Consider the following 23,137-nt stretch of genomic DNA (forward strand, 5'->3'; position numbering starts at 1 on the left):
CAGCAATAGATGAGCGATCATCTCTGACTTTACATTTACAAGGTGGATCAATTAGGTAGGAGTGTCTAATAGAGTGGACAGTGAGTGGACACAGTATTTAAAAACTCCAGCAGTGCTGCTGAGTCTGATCCACTCATACCAGCACAACACACACTAACACACCACCACCATGTCAGTCCTGTGGGGGTCCTGACCATTGAAGAACAGTGAAAAATATCTTCAAAAAGTTTCCACACTTTTATATTGTCGTTGGAAGCGGTGAGGGTGGAAGGAGTAGTAATTGGTCGTGTCTGAGAGACTGAGAGAGAGCTTAGAGTTCGGATTTAGCACTATCAGATTTTTACCTTTTTGGGCCACTCAAAGAAGCTTTAAGGGAAAAAAGATTTTCATGTGATTATGATGTGAAAGCAGCGGTGCATCAGTGGCTACACGTCCATAAATACGTGTCCATAAGCTTTATCAACCTTGACTTAGGCCGTTTATCCTAGTATTTATTACATATCCTCTTAAACGCCATCAGATTGGATGGCGTCTGTGAACTGCCATATTTAGGGTTGATGGGAGTTCAAGTCTGAGCTTTGGCAGGGCAACTCGTGGACATTTAGAGAGATGTGCTGAAACCACTCCAATGTTGTTGTGGCCATGATTTGTGTCATTGTTATATAGAGCAGCGGTCCCCAACCTTTTTTGTACCACGGACCAGTTTCATACAAGATATAATTTCACGGACGGCGGAATTTAAAATAGCATAACTATACTACTCACAAATTAGCTTTTTTTGCTGCAATGAGACGCTGCTCCCACCTAGGGGTGATTAGAAACAATAACACCTGTAAAAAAGTAGTGTTTTCATTGCTGATGTAGCGATCTCTAATTATTTATTCTTTCTGTGCGGCCCGGTAATAAATGACCCAGTGGTTGGGGACCACTGATATAGATGAGTGAACTGCCCTCTGGTGGAGGTTTTCTTCAAGCACGTTCATCCCTCTCAACTTTTTTGAAGTCTTGGGTAAAATCGTTTCTTGTTGTGTTCTTTCTTACCTTCCTGAACAAGGCTTTTCTTGTCCGGATGACCAATAACACTCAAGGTTGTGCCAAGCTTCTTTCATTTAAAAAATGAGGCCATGGTGATCCTGGGAACACTTAAAACCTTAGATCTTGTTTTATATGTTTATATTCTGTGATTACAGAGATTCACAGACAGTTCCTTGGACCTCATGGCTTATTTTCTGTCCCAACAATGCATTATATAACTACTTTTATACACCTGATAGCAATGTGTGTGGCTAGAACACCTGCAATTAATAAATATAAAGGATATCAAAATACTTTTGGCTATTTAGTGTATAATTAATCAACATTTTTAGTAAAGAAATAAAAGGTACAACTGCGTGTGATTGGGAAAAATGCTTCTATTATTATGAATTAAATGAATGCAGAAAAAAATTGGGGTTGACAAATGTTTCCTGCAACTGATTATCAGGTTTGCAAACAAAGCATCACAACACACGTTGGAATCACATAGTTTATAATATCCAGGTCCATACAAATACATGCTTTATATTAATTCTAATAATAAAAGATTGTCAAACGTTGCACGGCCTGTTCATCCAGTACTTTCCGGTTGAACTCCGTCATAGGACAGGGAATGGTAAATAAAGCAAATTAACAAGTAAATAAGCAAACAAATAAATAAACATCCATCCACTGGGATTCAGTGTCCAAAAAACAAAATATATTAAATTCAGTACACAAGACGGTCAAATAAATAGTGAAGGCAAAGTGGAAGTGGCATGTGCATTCTATGTACAAAACCTAAGTGTCGCGGCTTGGCCGGAAATCAACAGCTAGTACAGCAGATTAAATCAATCGTCAGCCCTGGAAGAATTCGCTCCTAATAAAAGCGAGGAAAGAACGGTAGGAAGGTCAGTCCTGGTGGATTGTGGGCTTTGTGTTGCAAAGACACTTTTGTGGGAGCCTCTGGAGTCTAGGTTGCTGTTGACACCACTGATATTAGATAGCATCATTGTAGACGTTACAATGGTAATGCAGAAAGACCCCAGCAAGGATTAAAGCTGCAGTATGTAACTCATGGAAAAATCTAACTTTTATGGCATAAATACAATCTTGCAAGCAATTCTGGTGAGAACATTTTAATACTAATACTCAGTGTTCAGTTCTAATTCATTCTAATTATTATTTGAAAATCTAAGCAAATGAATCATTCATACCTGCCTATTCAATTGTGTTGGAATTGACAGGTAAAAAAAAAAAAAAAAGCCCTTTTACTTGGAGCTAGGAAAAACATTGTGCTGTGATCGATGGTACAGCGATAGATTTTCAGAAGGCCAAGCAATATGAATTTAATGAAAGACCAAATTCACTCACTCTATTAACCGCTTATCCAATTAGGGTCGCGGGGGGAGCTGGAGCCTATCCCAGCTTTTCAATGGGCGCAAGGCACACAGTAACACACTGGACAGGGCGTCAGTCCATCGCAGGGCAGCTACATATACACACACATACACACACTCATTCACCTATAGGGCAATTCAGTGTCTCCAATTAACCTGACTGCATGTTTTTGGACTGTGGGAGGAAGCCGGAGCTCCCGGAGGAAACCACAGACACGGGGAGAACATGCAAACTCCACACAGAAAGGACTGGGAACGCCCGGGGATCGAACCCAGGACCTTCTTGCTGTGAGGCGACAGTGCTACCCACCGAGCCGCCCAGACCAAATTCAAATATGTAAAATTGAACAGTCGTATCGTCCCTTTAAATGGGTGGGCTTTGTTATCACAAACTTTATGACACGTTCCACCCACTGTGCCAGCTGCAATGCTAATTATGTCTTGAACTCCAGCCCGAAACTAAATCTGTGTGGTGTTTTCTCTTTGCATTACTAAGGTTAATTTTAAATTTATAGATAATAAATTTCTCATTTTGAAGAACACAAGCTAAGGTAAGTAAGCTTTTGTATTTTCTTTTGTATGTATTACAGTGCTGCAATTTAATGCACAAATGAACAATTTGGAGTTTGGAGAAAATGGGAGTTTTTTCCCCCATTTTATTTATGCATTTTCTCCCAATTTACCGTAATCGATTTGTCTTCCGCTGCTGGGGGATCGCTGATTGCAGTCGAGGTGGGTATATTGCTGCTCACGCCTCTTCCAACCCGCATGCACCCCTTAGTGGAACCCTTTTTCACCTATGCACTCTGCACAGGCACCTCTCTATCTGCGTTTGAACAGCGTTTAAAGACCCCACCAAAATAGTCCGTTCCAGAACTGAGGCGCAGAATATCCTGTTGTGCCACCTGGTTGCCAACTGTTGAGTTTTTTGATTCTCATTTATCTGAAGCAAAATGACCAGTATAAATCTGACTGTAGTTACATACTGGAGCTTTAAATGGACACAAGGATTCTGGATAATACTGGACAACACGGTCCACAAGTCACTTGTTTTACACCAGACGCAGAGCCGAGAAGATGCACGAGTGAAGCTGCATTGTAGTGCACATTTTAATTGCTTTTGTAATGAAATTAAATAATTATTAATATAAATGATGAAAATTTTTAATATATAAAAAAATAATATACAAAACCTATTGTTAAAACAATGAAATGATGTTAAGAATAACTGCAAGATATATTTATGAGGTAAAAAACCCTTTGTTCCTAAAAAATATAAAATGCCATCAGTGTGTCTGCGTGGGTCCTAGTATGAGTGCTCAGCCTAAAACTGAATGATTTAAGCCAGAAATGTTCTATAAGTGGAACAGTGAGTAATATTCGTTAGCATGATCAAGTGGTAAACTTGTACAAAACCCCATTTCCAGACAAAAGTCCAAAAAAAAAAAAAAAGATTCCCATTGCTCCCCTAACCATTTTGTTTGTAAATATGATAACGATTAAAATTTAATGTCTGCAACACACTCAAAAAGTTGGGACAGAGACATGTTTACCACTGTTACACCACCTTTTCTATTATTTACACTTTTTGATGGTTAGGGAACTGAATACACTAATTGTTGCAGTTTTGTAAGTGGAATTTTTGCCAATTCTTGCTCAATATGAGACTTCAGCTGCTTAACAGTCTGTAGTCACCGGTGTCTCATTCTTCTCTTCATGATGTGCCATTTTCATTTTCAATATCAGACAGATCTAGACTGCAGATCCAGTCAAGCACACACACTCAGTGTCTACCAACTGTCTACACTGCTGTATCACCTGCTGATAAGGCCTGGCATTGACTTACTGAAATAACCAGGGACTCAGGAAAAGACGTCACCTGATGGCAGGATATGTCTCTATAAATTCCCAATATGCACCAATATATTATACGGGTACCTTCTCACAGGGCAAGTTATCCATGCCTTGGGCACTGATGCACCCCTATACCAGAACAGATATTGGCTTTTGCATCTATCACTGATAACAGTGTGGATGGGTTTTTTTGATGGAGAATACACACTGAATTACCCAACTGCATTATGGTTGCTCTCTATGTTGATCTCCACCCTGGTTAAGGAGAGCCGCAACTAACACACGCCCCCTCCGACACGTGTGCAGTAGCCGACTGCATCTTTTCACTTGCACCAGGCGAGTTCATATGCGGATCAGCTTTGTGTACGGAGAAACACATCCTGATCAACACATTATCTCTCGACTCTGTGCAGGCGGCATCAATCAGCAGAGGTTGTAATTGCACCAGTTATGAGGTCGCGTCCAGCACCCCCCCTTGAACAACAGCCAATTGTTGTTCATGTAGGTGCCCAGCCTGCCGGATGGCGGAGCTAAGTTTTGAACCAACGAGTTCGAAATGTCAGCTCTGGTGTGCTAGCGCGTTTTACTGCTGCGCCACCTGAGCGCCCTCACACTGAGTTTTTTGTGCCAAACATTCTAAAACGACACATTTTTTCCTAAATCTTCTTACAATTTTATGTACGGTAGATGGTAAAAAACCTCAATTATTTGCAATCTTGCGTTATGGAATTTTATTTTTGAACACTGAACTGAAAGTTTTTTTTCTTTCTATAAAGTTTAACACAACAGTGGTAAGCCTCCACCTTTGGTGGATCCTCCTTTATACTCAGTCATTATAACATTACCAATACCAATTTACCTGCTTACTTTGGAATGTTTTAAAACAGTGTAAATTAAATATTCTATAATCAAGTTGGTCAGCCAAAAACAATAAAATTCATTTCTTGTACTCTTGTCAGTTAAATTAAAATTCAAAAAAATAAACAAATCACAGATTATTGTTTTTACTGCATGTTACAAAATGTTCCAACTTTTTTGAAAATGGGGTTTGGAGTTTAGTTACTAAATTTTCAGTAGCAAAAAGTCATAGCACCATTTATTTTTGAAACAAAATAGCCTGTAAAACATTAAAAACACAACTATTTTATAATGGAGTTTTATAAACGCTACATCATTTCATTTTGTTAATGTGTGCAGTTTTTATGTATTACTTCATGAAGTCGTCATTCACAATTTTATTGAAAATAAACTTGAACTAAAGAAATGGGAGTCAGCTCTATTAAGTCGACTCCCAGATTCAATTCTGAATCAATTCGTTTCTGTTCATTAAAAACAACAAATCAATTAGACTTGTGGCATCAGTTATTAACCAGTTTCTAACCTTACCCTGCTGTTTACTATATTTATTTGATCTGAAAACAGAGGTTAGTAATATTGTGGTGAACTTTTAATAACTTGAGTGTACTCTGAATTTTGTAGCAGTATCAGTTTGAGTAAATTTGTAAGCTTGCGTGCTGATAACAGTGGTGCCTGAGCTCAAGGGGTTTGAATCCCGTGCTGGGCTAGTGTTATTTGAACCCTGCTATTGGGGGTATCAATGCACCTATAAATAGGAGGGCTGTGCCAGGTAGGGCATCCGGTGTAAAATCTGTGCCAAATTAAATTATTAGTTTACATTTGGATTCATTTTTAAGATGATTTTATTAGAAGTAATAAGAAGTATTAGCAGAAGTACTATACATTAAGTTTTTTTTTTTCAGGAGCTATATACAGTATATTCACTGTGTTATGCATAGGTTTTGACACCCCTAGTAGGTTAACATTCTCTACAGAGACCTAATTTAAATATTAAAATTAGTTGAATTTTTTTCTGCTAATATTACAAATTCTGCATTAAAACCTGACCGCGGTGCAAGGCGTCTGATGCCGCTGCAACAGCGACCCGTACTGGCTGGTCAAGAGGAAGAAGAACACCTGTATTTATGATATATACTTATTCCATATATTATTATAAGCATATTCCAGTTTGTTTTGGAAGCTGGGGTCCATTGTTAGAGTCGGTGATCAGGCCTTTATGTTTTTAGTGCTGTATTATTTGCAACATCTGGGCAAAGCTTTCTAAACAGAAAATAATAATAAGCTATTTTAAAAAGTACCTAATTAGTAGGCTAAACCTGTTTCTTAAACAGTTTAACGCTGTGACACTACAGGGGTTGGACAAAATAACTGAAACACCTGGTTTTAGACCACAATCATTTATTAGTATGGTGTAGGGCCCCCTTTTGCGGCCAATACAGCGTCAATTCGTCTTGGAAATGACATATACAAGTCCTGCACAGTGGTCAGAGGGATTTTAAGCCATTCTTCTTGCAGGATAGTGGCCAGGTCACTACGTGATGCTGGTGGAGGAAAACGTTTCCTGACTCGCTTCTCCAAAACACCCCAAAGTGGCTCAATAATATTTAGATCTGGTGACTGTGCAGGCCATGGGAGATGTTCAACTTCACTTTCATGTTCATCAAACCAATCTTTCACCAGTCTTGCTGTGTGTATTGGTGCATTGTCATCCTGATACACGGCACCGCCATTGGATGCACATGGTCCTCCAGAATGGTTCGGTAGTCCTTGGCAGTGACGCGCCCATCTAGCACAAGTATTGGGCCAAGGGAATGCCATGATATGGCAGCCCAAACCATCACTGATCCACCCCCATGCTTCACTCTGGGCATGCAACAGTCTGGGTGGTACGCTTCTTTGGGGCTTCTCCACACCGTAACTCTCCCGGATGTGGGGAAAACAGTAAAGGTGGACTCATCAGAGAACAATACATGTTTCACATTGTCCACAGCCCAAGATTTGCGCTCCTTGCACCATTGAAACCGACGTTTGGCATTGGCACGAGTGACCAAAGGTTTGGCTATAGCAGCCCGGCCGTGTATATTGACCCTGTGGAGCTCCCGACGGACAGTTCTGGTGGAAACAGGAGAGTTGAGGTGCACATTTAATTCTGCCATGATTTGGGCAGCCGTGGTTTTATGTTTTTTGGATACAATCTGGGTTAGCACCCGAACATCCCTTTCAGACAGCTTCCTCTTGCGTCCACAGTTAATCCTGTTGGATGTGGTTTGTCCTTCTTGGTGGTATGCTGACATTACCCTTGATACCGTGGCTCTTGATACATCACAAAGACTTGCTGTCTTGGTCACAGATGCACCAGCAAGACGTGCACCAACAATTTGTCCTCTTTTGAACTCTGGTATGTCACCCATAATGTTGTGTGCATTGCAATATTTTGAGCAAAACTGTGCTCTTACCCTGCTAATTGAACCTTCACACTCTGCTCTTACTGGTGCAATGTGCAATTAATGAAGATTGGCCACCAGACTGGTCCAATTTAGCCATGAAACCTCCCACACTAAAATGACAGGTGTTTCAGTTATTTTGTCCAACCCTGTATGTTGGCAGTTTGTCTCTCTAGCAAACCTGTCCAAGTCGGTTCTTAAGATATAGGTACTCGGCAGTGGTAAATAGCACAGCAAAAAGCACAAACATAAAAAAAACATTTGCTTTAACAAATTAAGCCTCCTGAGTGATTGTGACCCATTTCGCTACATTTCTATGGAATAAATGATGGCTGGATGGTAGACTGCATGCCACTAATTAATTGACTGAATTACCAAAACAGGATTTTTGGTTTATAGCGTAGCTGAAATAGACTACTACTAACAGTGTACTGTGGCTAGTATGAAACACTGCTTATGATGAAGTGTACAGATGTGGCACTCTGTGCATCTGGTGTGAAACAAGGACAGCAAATTTCACATTCTATTTCTCATCTTCACCAGTGTGTTTTTGCTATTACACTGTTCCAGCTGTCCCTGAGTAATCGGTTTTGCTGTTCTTTTGCATTGTCTTGTCACCGGCAGAAACTGCGCTCCCAGAATGCACCAGTTGGTTTGCGGTATGTAATATGGCTCTTTCCTCTGCAGCCTTATTAAGGCTAAGGAACAGATTCTCCTGAGTCGACCTCCAGATGGAGCCTTGCTCTAAGCAACCCCCTCTTCCCCATGCACAGCTATTTGGTACATTCCATGACTACAATGTGGGATGATGGTACGGAATTCCAATTTACAACAAAAGGGAGGTCGGAGCTATGTTACAAGGACGAGATCGAGCACCAAGAGAGAGTTCTCACGCAGAACAGACAGACAGACATCGAATGTTTCTGAATGGCTTTAGCACACTGATATTATGTGCAAAATAACCTCTTTTACACCTTATCTCATAAGACTATTCGGTGAGTGAGGTGCCACAGCTCAGGCAGATGTTCCAAAATCGTGTGCGAAATTTGTCGTGGGTGTGTTTGAGTGTGTGTGAATCTTGAATATGCTCAGTAACATGCTCAGGCCTGTCGGCCCCGTTTGTTTTCTGTACAGTGCCACCCACGAAGTGTTGACACAAAGGTCTTGAGCTGTGTACACACACACTCAGGCAGGCCAGGAACAGCACCAGAACAGAGAGATGAGTGTGTAGAGTGTCTGTTTGTGTCGATGTTGCGTGTGGTCACACTCGGAGGTTAGGCCCAGCCCCGGTGGTGAGAGGCACGGTAGAGCCGCAGTCGTAGTCCATGTCCAAGGCTGTGTGTGTTCCAGACAGCCTGGCTCCTGGGTACACACACCCCTCCCCTTGCCTCTCACGGAAACTTTGGATGTAGCTCTGAAGCACAGACAGAAAAGCATCATTATTTCAGTGAGTTCATACACCTGCTGGTCTATTTGTCCTAATAGAATTTTTTTCTTTCACTCATGAATCATTCAATCCTAAATCAATAAACATCTGTAATATGTATGGCCAAAAGTATATAGACACCTAAACATAAGCTTCTTGAGCATTCCAATACAGTGGTACCTTGAAACTTGATGTCAGTTGGTTCTGGGAGTGGCATTGAGTTTAAAAGGCATTGAGTTTCAAGGTATTTTCTATCATAAGGATGTATGGGAAACCTGTTAATACGTTCCGTTGCCCCGCATATATTGCATATATTTTAGGCTAATGTAAAATAATGGGGTTGTTTTTGACACTTACACACTGAAAATAACACAAGTTTAAAATAAAAACCACTGGAATATAATTGAAAACAGTTAAAAATTAACAAAAAAATACAATAAAACCTGCATTTTACTTCTTTATCTTTTCCTTATGCTTCTTAATCATGGCGATGCTTGATCTTGGACCAGATTGTGCAGAGCAGAAAGATACATTGTTTGTGTTGCTTGGTAAAACGTCATCAAAGTGCGAATATGAGACGAATCTGCATTTGTGTGGAATAACGCCCAATCAACTCTGAAAGTGTCCACATGTATCTGTGTTTAGCTGGATTTTCCTCCTGTTTCACATTTAAACTTGTGTTATAGCTCGGGGTGCTGAGAAATTGTGAGAATCAGCTTTTTCAAGAGAGCGCTTATTGTTTAAAAAAAGCTTAAAGTGACAATGTATTAAAAGAACGGCACAGAAACACTAAACCTCTCTTAATTATTACTGCTCATTAGTTCTCTAATGAAATTCCTCACTCGTTGTTTTAGTACAATAAGTCACGTTAAGCTTTGTGCACCACCACACTCAGCACAGCAGCGCAAAAGCGGTTTTCCCACTTCTCATGTGAATACGTCTTTACTGAAAGGAATATGATATTCCAAGATCAAGCATCTCCACGATTAAGAAGCATAGAGAAACAATAAAGAAGTAAAGGTAAAGTGCAGGTTTTATTGTATTTTTATTGATTTTTAACTGTTTTAAATTTTATTTCAGTGTTTTTATATTTCATTTGTGTTATTTTCAGTGTATACGTGTCAACCAAACAACCCTATTATTTTACATTAGCCTAAAATATATGCAGTTCCACAGGACCATGGAACACATTAACAGGTTTCCCATACATCCTTATGGGAAAAAATTGCTTGAAACTCAACCAGAACCAATTGACCAACCAAACTGAGTTTCAAGCTACCACTGTAGTTTGATTATCTAAAACATATAAGTGTGCAACTATACAAAAAAGAACTAACTGAAAAGGGGGCAAATACTTTTTCACAGCACTGTGCCACGTCTTTATACAGAGTATATGCATGCTCGGCTCTCACCGGAGAGAGGACGTCTCCATCGTATCGACGGACGGGTTGGGGTTTCCTGCGGTATGGTGGATCTGGGTGCATGGATTTGCCTGAGTGTGTTTGATGCGAGTGCTGAGAATGCTGCTTCCTTTTCTTCTTCCGGCTGCTCTCTCTCCTTTCCTCCTTCTGCCGGATTCTCATTAGCTGTACCCGCCGCTGCTGACGGCTTATCATCACTGGATTATGGAGAAAAGATGGGCAGAAAGTGAAAATGAGAATTAATTGTGCAAAATACACATATAACAATAAGTCCTTTATGTTCAGTAACTTGTTTCGCCCTGCCATACAAAACAAATCCATGTACTTTAGCTGTTCCATGTTTTTAAGGTAAAATTAAAAAAAAATTTCTTTAATGTAGCCTATAATGCACCCAAAATAATAAACAAAAAATACAGTAACTCTTTTAAAAGCATTTTCTTCTGTACAAATAGCTGTACGTACATGTTTTCAATGGTTGAGGGGAGAACGCCTGTCTCATGAGTGTTGGCTAATCTAGCAAAAAAGGAACTCCTACAATATGCATGATATATAAACTTTATTTTATGTTTCATACCAATAAAAAAACCTATTATAACCGTACAGTGCTATGGGTGCAGCTGAAAAGAAAACTGGTTGTCACAATATGGCACGCCACTCAAAACGCCTGTGACAACCAAGTTCTCAAAAAAAGAGTAAAAAAGAAACCCAGAACATGGATATGACAATACACAAGTGGCACCATCACTCCAACAACTGGTTCAGCCCAATGTGGAGCCTGTTCTACAGATGGGCGGTTCTGTCATGATAGCTGAAAAGTGCCACAACACTGTTCTCAGGTAAAGCTAAAGAGTGCTGACAGAAAACCACACTGAATCAAGCCCGGCATCACAGTTAAAAAAATAAAGCAGGCTGCCAACAGAGGTCTGGCAACTCTCCTGAACCAATAAGTGTGTTGCAGGAGACTGTAAGGTAAGAGAAAGCAACAAGTCAATTATCTGCGCCTCCTGCCCCCCCTGCTGGCCATATTTGGCAATGCAGGAGGACATGATTCTGTGGATTGGTGTCCAGCCACCGATATACACAGCAAGTTTGCTCATTACACCAAATGAGTATTTGATTGCCCTCACTGTATTTAAACCATTTTAATCATTTAATCACATATTATTATTTGTGAACACTAATATTTTGTATTATTTTTATTTGATCACTGGAAATCACACACATCACACAAAATCACACACATCACACAAAAGTGTACTTGACCATGAGTTTGTTCAGCATCCTATTCCAAAACCATGGGTATTAATATTAAGTTGCCTCCCTCCCCCTCACAGCTATAAATTCCTCTGTTATAAAATATACTTTCCATAGGATTTTGTTGTGTGTCTGTGGGAATGTGTGCACATTCTGTCAAAAGAGCACTTTTGAGGTCAGGCACTAATGTCTGGTTTGCAATAAATCCTCCAATTGATCCTGAACGTGTTCTGTGAGTTTTTATTATGAATGAATTATGATTATGTTTTATATTGTTTAAATGCTTTTCTAATGCAAACTATCATATTGCACCACCTCTCATACTTTGACTTACCTTTAGTGTGGGAGTAGCCCTCGCCCGTCACCCGCCACTGAACAAGAGCGCCCAACAATGCGAGAGCAGGCCAGGCTCCCAGCACAGCCCACGTCACCCAGCACTGTGGTCTCGCAGGTACAGCCTTAACCCGCTCATAAATGTAGCGCACCAAAGCAAACAGCTCTAAAAAGTAATCAGCAGCCACGGCGATGACGGCCGCTCCGAACGCCGCTGTGGACAGCGTGGTAAAGCAGCGCTGCCACTGCAGAGTGAGCACAGCAAACAGCATGCCCAGACCCAGCAGCACTCCCAGCGGCACCCAAACGGAGCGGGGTGGTGCAGACGACAGCTCCTCCATACCCACCAGCGTCCCGATACCTGCCAGAAGGCCCAGCAGCAGACCCACCATGAAGAGACCCACGCTGCGCACGAGCATGGTCACCAGGCCGCACAGCGTGCCGATGCCCAGGCCGATTCCTGCGCTCGCCTCTGCGCTCAGTTGTGTGTCCAGCACTCGCTCCTTGTAGCACAGCAGGAAGACCACCACTGAGCCAAACATCAGGCCGGTCAGAAAAAGCACCGCCTTAAAGCAGCGGTAGCCTAAGAGAGATGGAAAGAGAGACATTTTTAATGTTAGTTAGGTAACAAAGCCAATGGGCAATCACAACTGTTTGGTCAAGGCACTGGTTTAGGCGGTAGAGGAATAGAAAGCATACCATGCTCTCTCTGTAGAGAGAGCATAAGAATGCTCTTTTTCAGAAAAAATGAGCTGCTTGTTGGGGTAAAATTGCAGCCAGAAGCTTTACATGTGTTAGAGGAGGCGTGCTAGCATTTGCCGACAAAGTCTCTAGTCAGATAATGCGTAGTTCACACTACACGATTTTTGCCCTGATTTTCGCTCGTCGACTGGTTGCCGCTAGATGTGGCAGCTCGGGAGCAACTCTGCGTTCGCTCAGGGATCGAAACTCAGCTCTCGATCACTATGTGTGAACTACTCAACAACACATTCCGAGCGACTGAAGAAAAATATCTAGCATGCTAGATATCTGGATCAGTCGGCCGACTGGAAGTGAGTGCGGTGTCGAACAACAGCCAATACATCGGCATACACTCAAGTTTTACAGTAGTTGTAACCTTGTTGTCCACGCCAAACCATAATACCAACGCTGCATTGCAAAAATATTTATTTACCTCCAACTCACTACAGAACAGAAGATATCTGCTGGTCGTGTTGCCAAATCCACCCAGATTCATTTATTTTTCCTCTTTTCTTTTACGCTACAAACAACAACTTTGATCGCTCGATCACTGTTTGGACGTGATGTCATTAAACCCCTCGTCACTTCTCGCGTTTGTTTTCGTGACAAAATGTAGTTTGGGAGGCCAGACAGACTCATCCTGGTGATAGATCATGTAGTGTGTGACCCTCTATCGCCGATCAGTCGTGTAGTGTAAAATACACAACGACTTAAAAGACTCCCGAGTGCAAGAGATCCAGTTGTGTAGCGTGAACTGTACAGCAACCCGCCAACTCCGAAAGTCGTGTAGTGTGAACTTGGCATAAGACAACTAATTACCTACTAGAAATTTTTGTGAATTTTAGATATATCTTAAAAGGAAAATAATCCAAAATATATGTCCATGACCACTCCTTGCTGTAAGTAAGTGATCTTAAATTTCTTGCTCTGTATTCTCAGATCCTATCAATTATTACAGGAGAAGATTCAGAGTAGATGCAATTAGCGTACCAGCTTTAACTTTTGATTTAGATGCTAAAAAAGTATGTAGAGAAACAGATGGACTACAGTCAATAATTGTAGAAGTACAAAGTGCCCCTATATGGTAAGTGGAGCTGATAAAATGGACAGTGAGTGTAGAAAGAAGGTGGTTTTAATGTTATGGCTGATTGGTGTATGATTCTACAATTAGAAAGCCATCAAGCAATCACTGATAGAGGCACAAGCACTGCTAACCATAAGAAACATAAAGCATCATCAGTTTGTCCAAAGTTTTTAATTGTTACATTAATAACTTTAAAAGTAATTAATAAATAAATTAGTAAAAAATAAAGGCTCGGCACACATACCGAAAAAGCAGTAGATGATGCCAAACAGGCAGCACATGGAACATACAACCGAGGGCACCACCTCATAGCGATGCCCCGCCCCCTCATCACAAGGCTCCAATGGTTCTGGCCCAACTTCTTTTGGGGGTGGAGCCAGTTTAAAGGCCAGAGTCTGCAGTGTAGACGTCATGGTTACTAAAGTGCACCAGGTAAAAAGGCCAGAAGAGGGACGAGTGGGGGAAGATTAGGGAACACCTCCTGTCCACATGGTTCTACCTGTAAAATGTAACAGTAGAATCATCAGTGAGTTAAATACAGATGTGCAGCAGTGTTAAAAGTAGTAAGAATTAAACAGTATGCAGATGCAGATACAAGAACAAAAAGAGTAACACTGTTTTGCTGTGAATCTCCCTTCCCTGAACCTTTTGTATAACCCACCTGACAGATAGAGCAGCGGGGGCACTAATTACAGTATCATGCCCACTTGCTATGCCACTATGCTGCCTCATTAAGCACTATTAAGCAACATTAAGCAACATTATTGCTACAGCCGTTACAGCTCTTTGAGGCAGTTGTAGCCTAGTGGTTAAGGTACTGAATAAGTATTCATAAGGTTGCTGGTTCAAACCCCACCACTGCCAGGTTGCCCTTGAGCAAGGCCCTCAACCCTCAATTGCTTTAAAACTGTATACTGTAAGTTGCTTTGGATAAAAGCGTCCGCTAAATGCAGAGAATGTAAATGTTGAATTCCGGCCCCTGTGCCATCTCTTTGCTGGCTCATTGCTGTTTGTCTTGTGAGGTGTGGAGTGCAGATTGTACAATGTGCAAGGTCGGTACGTTTATGTCGGCATCCTTTTTATTTTTTTCTGGGAACTCAGTCTGCAACATTTCATGTGTGCGGCAGGGTAATGTAAGGCATCTGTGTCTTAGGCTGCCTTTGTTTTGGCACTTGTTTTTTTCTGAATTTCTGGGCTGCCACAAACTGGTGGATTGAGTAGCTGGTTATTGTGGTGACTCAGCATTTTTTTTTTTACTTTTATCTACAACCTTAAATCAGAAAATTTGTGACAGTATGGAAAATGCTAATAAAATAAAAGTGCAGTGTTCCTTACATTTACTTTGACTTCTATTTGATTGCAGACAGTTTGAACCTGAGATATTCATGTTTTATCTGCTCAACATCATTTCATTTATTAATAAACATCCATTCCTGCATTTCAGGCCTGCAACACATTTCAAAAAAAGTTGGGACAGTAAAGCATTACCACTTTGTAATGTTGCCATTTCTTTTCACCACACTTAAAAGACGTTTTGGCACCGAGGAGACCAAGTGATTTAGTGTTTCAGCTTTTATTTTGTCCCGTTCTTCCTGCAAACACGTCTTAAGATGTGCACCAGTACGGGATCGTCGTTGTTGCATTTTTGTTTTAAAATTCTCCACACATTCTCTATTGGGGACAGGTCAGGACTGCAGACAGGCCAGTCCAGTACCCATGCCATTTTATTCCGCAGCCATGCCTTTGTAATGTGTGCAGCATGTGGTTTTGCATTGTCTTGTTGAAAAATGCATGAACGTCCCTGGAAAAGATGACGTCTTGAAGACAGCACATGTTGCTCTAAGATCTCAGTGTACTTTTCTGCATTAATGCTGCCATCACAGAAGTGTAAATGACCTTTGCCAAGGGCACTGACACAGCCCCACACCATGACAGATCCTGGCTTTTGGACTTGTTGCTGATAACAGTCTGGATGGTTCTTTTCGTCTTTGGTCCGGAGCAAATGGCGTCCGTTTTTCCCAAAAAAGACCTGGAATGCTGATTCCTCTAACCACAATACATGTTTCCACTGTGTGATGGTCCATCCTAGATGCCTCCGAGCCCAGAGAAGTTAACGCAGCTTCTGAGCATGGTTAACATAAGGCTTCTTTTTTTGCACAGTAAAGATTTAAGTGACATTTGTGCATGTAACTCTGTATTGTAGTGCTTGACAAAGGTTTGCCAAAGTAATCCCTCACCCATGTGGTTATATCAGCTATTGTTGAGTGATGGTTCTTGATGCAGTGCCGTCTGAGGGAGCGAAGATAATGGGCTTTCAGCTTAAACTTGCACCCTTGGCCTTTACACACTAAAATTCCTCCCGAATTCCTTGAATTGTTTAATGATATTATGCACTGCAGAGGGAGAAATATGCAAATCCCTTCTGAATCAGAATCAGAATACTTTATTGATCCCAGAGGGAAATTGCAGTTCTTACAGTAGCACCCATTTATGTAGAAAGAATAAACACTCTACTAGCTAAAAACTAAGAAGAAAAAAAGAAGAAAGTTATTTACACATAATTAAATGCTTGCATTATTATTATTGCACATATGAATACAAAAAATTGCACTGAATATTGCACAGAATATTGCACAGGTGAACCAGTGTCACATATTAAGGGTGGAATTATAGAGTTTGATGGCCACAGGTAGAAAAGACTTCCTGTGGCGCTCTGTGGTGCATTTTGGGAGAATGAGTCTTGCACTGAAAGTGCTCCTTTGACTCATCACTTTGGCATAAAGTGGGTGGGAGCCATTGTTCATAAATAGCCTGCAGCTTAGACAGCGTCCTCCTCTCCGATACTGCCGTCAGAGAGTCCAGCTCCACACCCACGACATCACCGGCCTTGCGGATCAATTTGTTGAGTCTGTTGGCATCTGCCACCCTCAGCCTGCTTCCCCAGCATGCAACAGCATAGAGAATAGCACTCGCTACCACAGACTCATAGAAGATCTTGAGCATAGTCCGGCAGATGTTGAAGGACCTCAGGCGCCTCAAAAAATAGAGCCGACTTTGGCCCTTCCTGTAGAAGGCATCAGTGTTCTTAGCCCAGTCCAGTTTATTGTCAATGTGCACTCCCAGATATTTGTAATCCTCCACAATGTCCACACTGACCCCCCTGATGGACACAGGGGTCACCGGTGCCTTGTCCCTCCTCAGGTCCACCACCAGTTCCTTTGTCTTTGTCACATTAAGCTGCAGATGGTTCAGCTCGCACCATGTGACAAAGTTCTCCACCGTTGCCCTGTACTCATCCTCATCATCCCTTCTGATACATCCAACTATTGCAGTCATCAGAAAACTTCTGTAGATGACAGTTCTCTGTGCAGTAGCTGAAGTCTGTGGTGTAGAGGGTAAAGAGAAAGGGAGAGAGGACCGTTCCCTGCGGAGCTCCAGTGTTGCTGATCACTCTATCCAACAGGCGTACATACTGTGGTCTGCCAGTTAGGTAGTCAACAATCCAGGACACGAGGGGGGCGTCTACTTGCATCACTGTCAGTTTGTCACCCAGAAGAGCAGGCCGAATGGTGTTGAATGCACTGGAGAAGTCAAAATCTTTCTAATCTTTCTTTGAGGTACATTGTTTTTAAACATTTCAATAATTTTCTCACACATTTGTTGACAAACTGGAGATCCTCTGGCCATCTTTGCTCATCAAAGACTCAGCCATTCATGGATGCTGCTTTTGTACCAAACCATGATTACAATCACCTGTTGACATCACCTGTTTGGAATCACATCATTATTTAGTTTTTTCCACCTCATTACTAGCCCTAAATTGCTCCAGTCCCAACTTTGAAGGTATATTAACAAATGAAATGAAGTTAAGCAGACAAAACATGAAGTATCCTGGGTTCAAACTGTCTGCAATCAAATAAAAGTCAAAGTAAATGTAAGGAACACTGCATTTTTATTTTATTTAGCATTTTCCATACTGTCCCAACTTTTTCTGATTTGGGGTTGTAATCAAACTGTGTTTTTATAGAGGTCACGCTTTGTTCACAGGGGCACAGCTGGAACAGTACATTGTTTTTCCCAGAGTGTTGCCAAAACAGCTGAAAGCAAATTATTGATTTTATTTAATTAATTGTATAATGCTGTTAGCAATGTGCCTGGCTAAAACTCAATAATTAGAACGTGTGACCGCATATCTATCCATCTATCCCTGCATGATCTATTCAGTGCAAATGTGTATATTTAAGCGAGTTATTATGTTTTCTGACCCCATCTCTCCTTTCTTGTGTATTCTGGTCTGTTCCACCTTCTTCTCCCTTTCTAAACATGCCTGACAATATCAATCCCTTCATCAGGGCTAATGGATTATATAACAGTCAAGAGCAGAACAATGGTGTTAATTACTGCTGCTTTATGAAACCTGAGTTGTGCAGTCTGATCATAACTACAGCAGCACAGTATTTCATCCTCTCACAATAACAACCTCCTACTTCCTGTCTGTCACCATGACGACCACATAACGCTGCCCTCGGCTGCTCGAAGTGACCAATAGCAGGGTAGTCTCCCCACCCATAGCAACAGCCTCATGACCAATCAGGAGGCCTGCCAGCTCCCCGTGGTTTGTGTGTCTGTATTTGGTGGTTCCGACTAACTTTCTGGCTGCGAGACAAAGCACAGGCCATGAATCACCCACTCGTATACACCTCCACTCACAGAGTCACATTCATAGCTGCTCACACTGAGGACAGATTGCTCATTCTTGTCGGCGTCACATGGTCGGTCCTTCTGCTGTACTACAACTTATGAAACACCCGAGGATGAGAGAGAGACGAGGTGTGTATATATGAGAGATGCTGAGATACGAATATATTAAATCAGAATGCACACAGGTCAAAGAAAACCCTGTAAATAAATACATGGCGGTGCATTTTGGGACATGGAACCACGCAACCACGGACGGGTTTGCGCTGCAGAAAAATGGTTTAATTTTAGGGTTTAAATTATACAAAAATTAGGCATTTTTTGGACTCATGGAGATTGGCAGGGAGGCATGAGTTACAGAATTATGCCCACTATGCCTATCCATGGCCTGAAACCAAAGCAACCTAATGTGACCCAGCCGCTGGGATTTCGGGGTAAGGTTACCTAATACAGTTTCAAAATTTCTGCAAATTTTGCATCACTCTAAATTCATACAGATTACATTCGTCAAAGACAGGACACAGTGAGGCCACAAGATCATCATTATTGTCATAACAGTTTGTATATTTTTTGCTTCTGTTTTAGAATTATCTCATAGAATTGAGATGGGGCAAAATACGAGTAAAAAATGTGTATAAAACTCAACTTATGTCATTTTAAAACATTGAACAATAAGTCAGTTAATTGGTAACCTTTCTTATAAAACAATGACAAACTTAGTACTTCTAACAAAAGTTAAATAGGGATAGGAAGGTTCTTGGGAGAGACATGGGCATTTTTAATCTTCAGGATCTAAATGATACAAAAATTAAGCATTTCTTGGACACATGAAGATTGGCAGGGAGGCATGAGTTACATAATTATGCCCACTATGCCTATCCATGGCCTGAAACCAAAGCAACCTACTCTGACCCAGCCGTTGGGCTTTCTGGGTGAGGTTATCTAATGTCGATTCATACCTTCTGCAATTACCCTTCTATTTTCTTTGCTCATCTCTTATGCAGTATCATTTTGCCTCATTCCAAATTTGTCCAAATGACAATTGTCAAAGACAGAACACAGTGAAGCCACAAGGTCATTATTATTGTCCTAAGAGTTTGTATATTTTTTGTTTCTGTTTTCTGGTCTGTATTGGGACGGGGCAAAATAAGAGTGAAAAATACTCAAGTTACACCATTTAAAACATTCCACGATAATCCAACGAATTGGTAACCTTTCTTATAAAACAGTGACAAACTTAGTACTTCTAACAAAAGTTAAATGGGGATGGGGAGATTCTTGGGAGAGACATGGCCATTTTTAATCTTTAGGATCTAAATGATACAAAAAGTAAGCATTTCTTGGACACATGGAGATTGGCAGGGGGGGCATGGGTTACAGAATTATGCCCACTATGCCAATACATGGCCCGAAATCAAAGCAACCTAATGTGACCCAGCCCTTGGGCTTTCTAGTTAAAGTTATCTAACGCCATTTCAGACTTTCTGCTATTTCCCTTTTATTTATTTTCTGATGCAGTATTATTTTGCCTCACTCTAGATTTGTCCAAATGACATTTGCCAAAAACAGGACACAGTGGGTCTGTCTGAAAACCTAGTGAGCTCTCTACATAGACAGCATTTTACGTCATCCTATGTATGCTCCCAAGAAGAAGGCTGTCTAAATTTAGATACCTTAAAATGCTGCCTACTGTGGTGCCTTATATTAAAGCTATAAACTGGCTGAATAATGAGGGAGCATCCTATGCTTCCTTAGTGGTAAAGGCAATCCCAGCATTCAGTGTGGCACAACTTTTCCCACAAAAAATGACAGATATGGCTGACAAATGTGGAGCAATGAGTTCTTTTCAAATGTAAATAATGTACAAGTGTCATTTATTTGCAAATTTGGGCTTGTCAGTGACAGTTTAACCATTTTCAGTACATGGAGGGAGATGTTAGCTGGCTAAGTCCAATGTCTCATTAGAATCCTCTCTACCTTTCTGAATAGTCAGTAGGCAGCAAGACAGCTCACTTTATCCTATAACATTTTCATCGTCGTCATACGAGTTTGTAGATTTTTTGCTTCTGTTTTAAAATGATCCCGTAGTATTGGGACAGGGCAAAAAAGAAAAGTAAAAAACATGTAAAATACTGAAGTTTTTATCATCAGATATGAAGTCTTGTATTGAGCAAGAATGAGCAAAATTACACTTGCAAAACTGCAACAATTAGTGTCCTAAGTTCCCAAACCATAAAAAGTCATTAACAGAGAAAGTGATGTAACCCAGTGGTAAATGCGTGTAACTGTATTTACAAAATGTCAATAGTGCTAGTCTTTGTGCTTTTGTTAGTTAAATAAAGGCTCAATTTAAAACATTGTTTAAAAGTAATACAAATATGTCCCAGCTTGTCCGTGAATGGGTTTTGTAGTTTGATGGGCTCTATCCAACAAAGGGGCGTAACTACAGGGGGGGCAGGTGCACTGGGGTCCATGGCGGGGGGCACGGGGCGCTCCAGGACATGAAGTCAACCACTCACCTCACTGCCCCCCCATTGGCTGCACTCACCAGGTCGTTATTATTATATTACAATATTTTTGTTAAGTAAAAATAAAATAACTAAAACTGTGCATTCAAAATACCAGAGCCAGGAATCTGGACTTGAAGTTTATTATAGATGATTTTGCTTAGCGCAAGGAAGGCCGCATGAACTTCTGAGGGAGTACCTTTAATTCATTCTGATCAGCTACAGCATACAGTGTGTGTGTGTGTATGTGAAATATGTTGAGGGGGCCCAAAATGCTTTTTTTGCACTGGGGCCCATGAGCTCCTAGTTACGCCACTGATCCCACAGGACACTGTAACCAAATTAGGGCACTGTAAGCAAATTAAAACCAAACTATGTTCAACCCATGGTCTGGTTCATTATCATTCATCTCTGGGTGATACAAGTAGGTCAAAGTTACTTGTATCAGCCAGTAATACACGTGTCTATGTGTGTCATAACATCAGCACATAGACACACTAGGGCAGCATGGTGGTTAACACTGTTGCCTCACAGCAAAAAGGTCCTGGGTTTGATTCCCAGGTGAAGTGGTCTGGGTCCTTTCTGTCTGGAGTTTGCATGTTCTTCCCGTGTCTGCGTGGGTTTCCTCTGGGAGCTCTGGTTTCGTCCCACAGTCCAAAGACATGCAAGTGAGCTGGATTGGAGATACTGAACTGAACTGATATTGAACTGATGAATCATGAATGTAACCAAAATGTGTAAAGCATGATCAAATTAAAATCCTAATAAATAAATAAACAAACATATATATATACTACAAGGTCAACAATAAGCACACATAACAAGGGCAAAACATGTACAGCCATGCATTATTAGAGAAAAATGGCAGTAGAATATGTCTTGCTGATGAGCTTAGTGATGCTGATCTGCACCATCATTGAAGACTTTGTTTCTATTATGTCAGTACATCACAGTTCTACCCTACCCTAGCTGCCCCAGTCAACTGTACGTACTGGTATGTTTTTATCCATCTTTGGTTGCATCACTCACTGTGTATATCTGGTGCTTAATGAATTGAGCTTCTAGCTTTAGGCTGAAGTGGTATAAAGCACACCCTGACTGGACTGTAATGCAATGGAAATACATACACTATATACAACATTTTATTACAAAATCATGCACTATCATATAGAGACTTGCTGCCCCCTTCACTCTATGACAGCCTGCACTGTTCTGGTAAGGCTGTCCATAAGATTTTGGAGTGTTTGTTGGAATTTTTGTACATTTCATTAAAAGAGCGTTTGTGAAGTCAGGCACTGATCTTGGATGAAAAAATATGGCTCACAATAGACATTTAAATAAATTCTAAATGTGTTTAATGAGTTGAAGTTCCTCCACACCAAGCTCATCAAACCATCTATTTATGGACCACAGAGGCACAGTTGTGCTGGAACAGGAAAGGCCACAAAGCATATTATTTATTTTACATTATTCACTCTATAAACCTGTTAGCAATAGGTGTGGCTGAAAACACTTGATGTTTATAATTAAGGGGGCATCCACATACTTTTGGTCATACAGTGTACAATATATAGACTAGAATAAATTCTTTCAAGTGTTTCTGTAATAACAATTGCTTACAGGTGTAATAAATCAATCATGTAAAAGAAATTATATGCTTCCAAATATGCAACAACAGTTTAGGAAAGCACAAAGCATCATGTGCACAAAGCAAGGTCCATAAAGACGTAAAGAAAAACTTGGTGTCAAGAAACTCCATTAACTTGAACAGAGCCCTGACCTCAGCACGACTGTTCAGCTTTGGAATAATCTGAAACATCGGTTGATGAATTGGGATGAATTGGAACCAGAGCTAGGCCTTGCTAATGCTCCTGTAGCTTAATGGAACTGATACTCCTGTAGAGTTTTAATGGTATGTAAGCCTGAACTTAAAGTGCAACCTTAGAAATCCTCGTTGTTCAACAAGCAGAACAATACAGTAGACCCTTGACTTACGAATTTAATTGGTTCTAAAGGACTGTTCTTAAGTCAAAATGTTCATTAGTTAAACCTATTTTTCCCATAAGAAATAATGTAAATAGAATTAATCCGTGCCAGACCCCC

At 40.9% G+C, this 23,137-nt stretch overlaps 1 protein-coding gene across 1 annotated transcript in view; it reads right to left on the bottom strand.

The window, feature by feature from the left end:
* Positions 1-7,346: 7,346 nt before the first annotated feature.
* The window catches only part of tmem198b (transmembrane protein 198b), a 51,204-nt gene continuing 35,413 nt past the window's right edge, over positions 7,347-23,137 (bottom strand). Inside the window, exons 4-7 of the mRNA XM_062996826.1 lie at positions 14,074-14,328; positions 12,006-12,587; positions 10,409-10,614; positions 7,347-8,984 (exon numbers count right to left, since the gene is read on the bottom strand). Of these exons, the coding sequence (XP_062852896.1) occupies positions 8,832-8,984; positions 10,409-10,614; positions 12,006-12,587; positions 14,074-14,242 (1,110 nt within the window). The 5' untranslated portion in view covers positions 14,243-14,328 and the 3' untranslated portion in view covers positions 7,347-8,831. The remainder of the gene's footprint in view (positions 8,985-10,408; positions 10,615-12,005; positions 12,588-14,073; positions 14,329-23,137) is intronic.

This window comes from Trichomycterus rosablanca, chromosome 6, assembly GCF_030014385.1.
Source record: "Trichomycterus rosablanca isolate fTriRos1 chromosome 6, fTriRos1.hap1, whole genome shotgun sequence".
Lineage (NCBI taxonomy): Eukaryota > Metazoa > Chordata > Actinopteri > Siluriformes > Trichomycteridae > Trichomycterus > Trichomycterus rosablanca.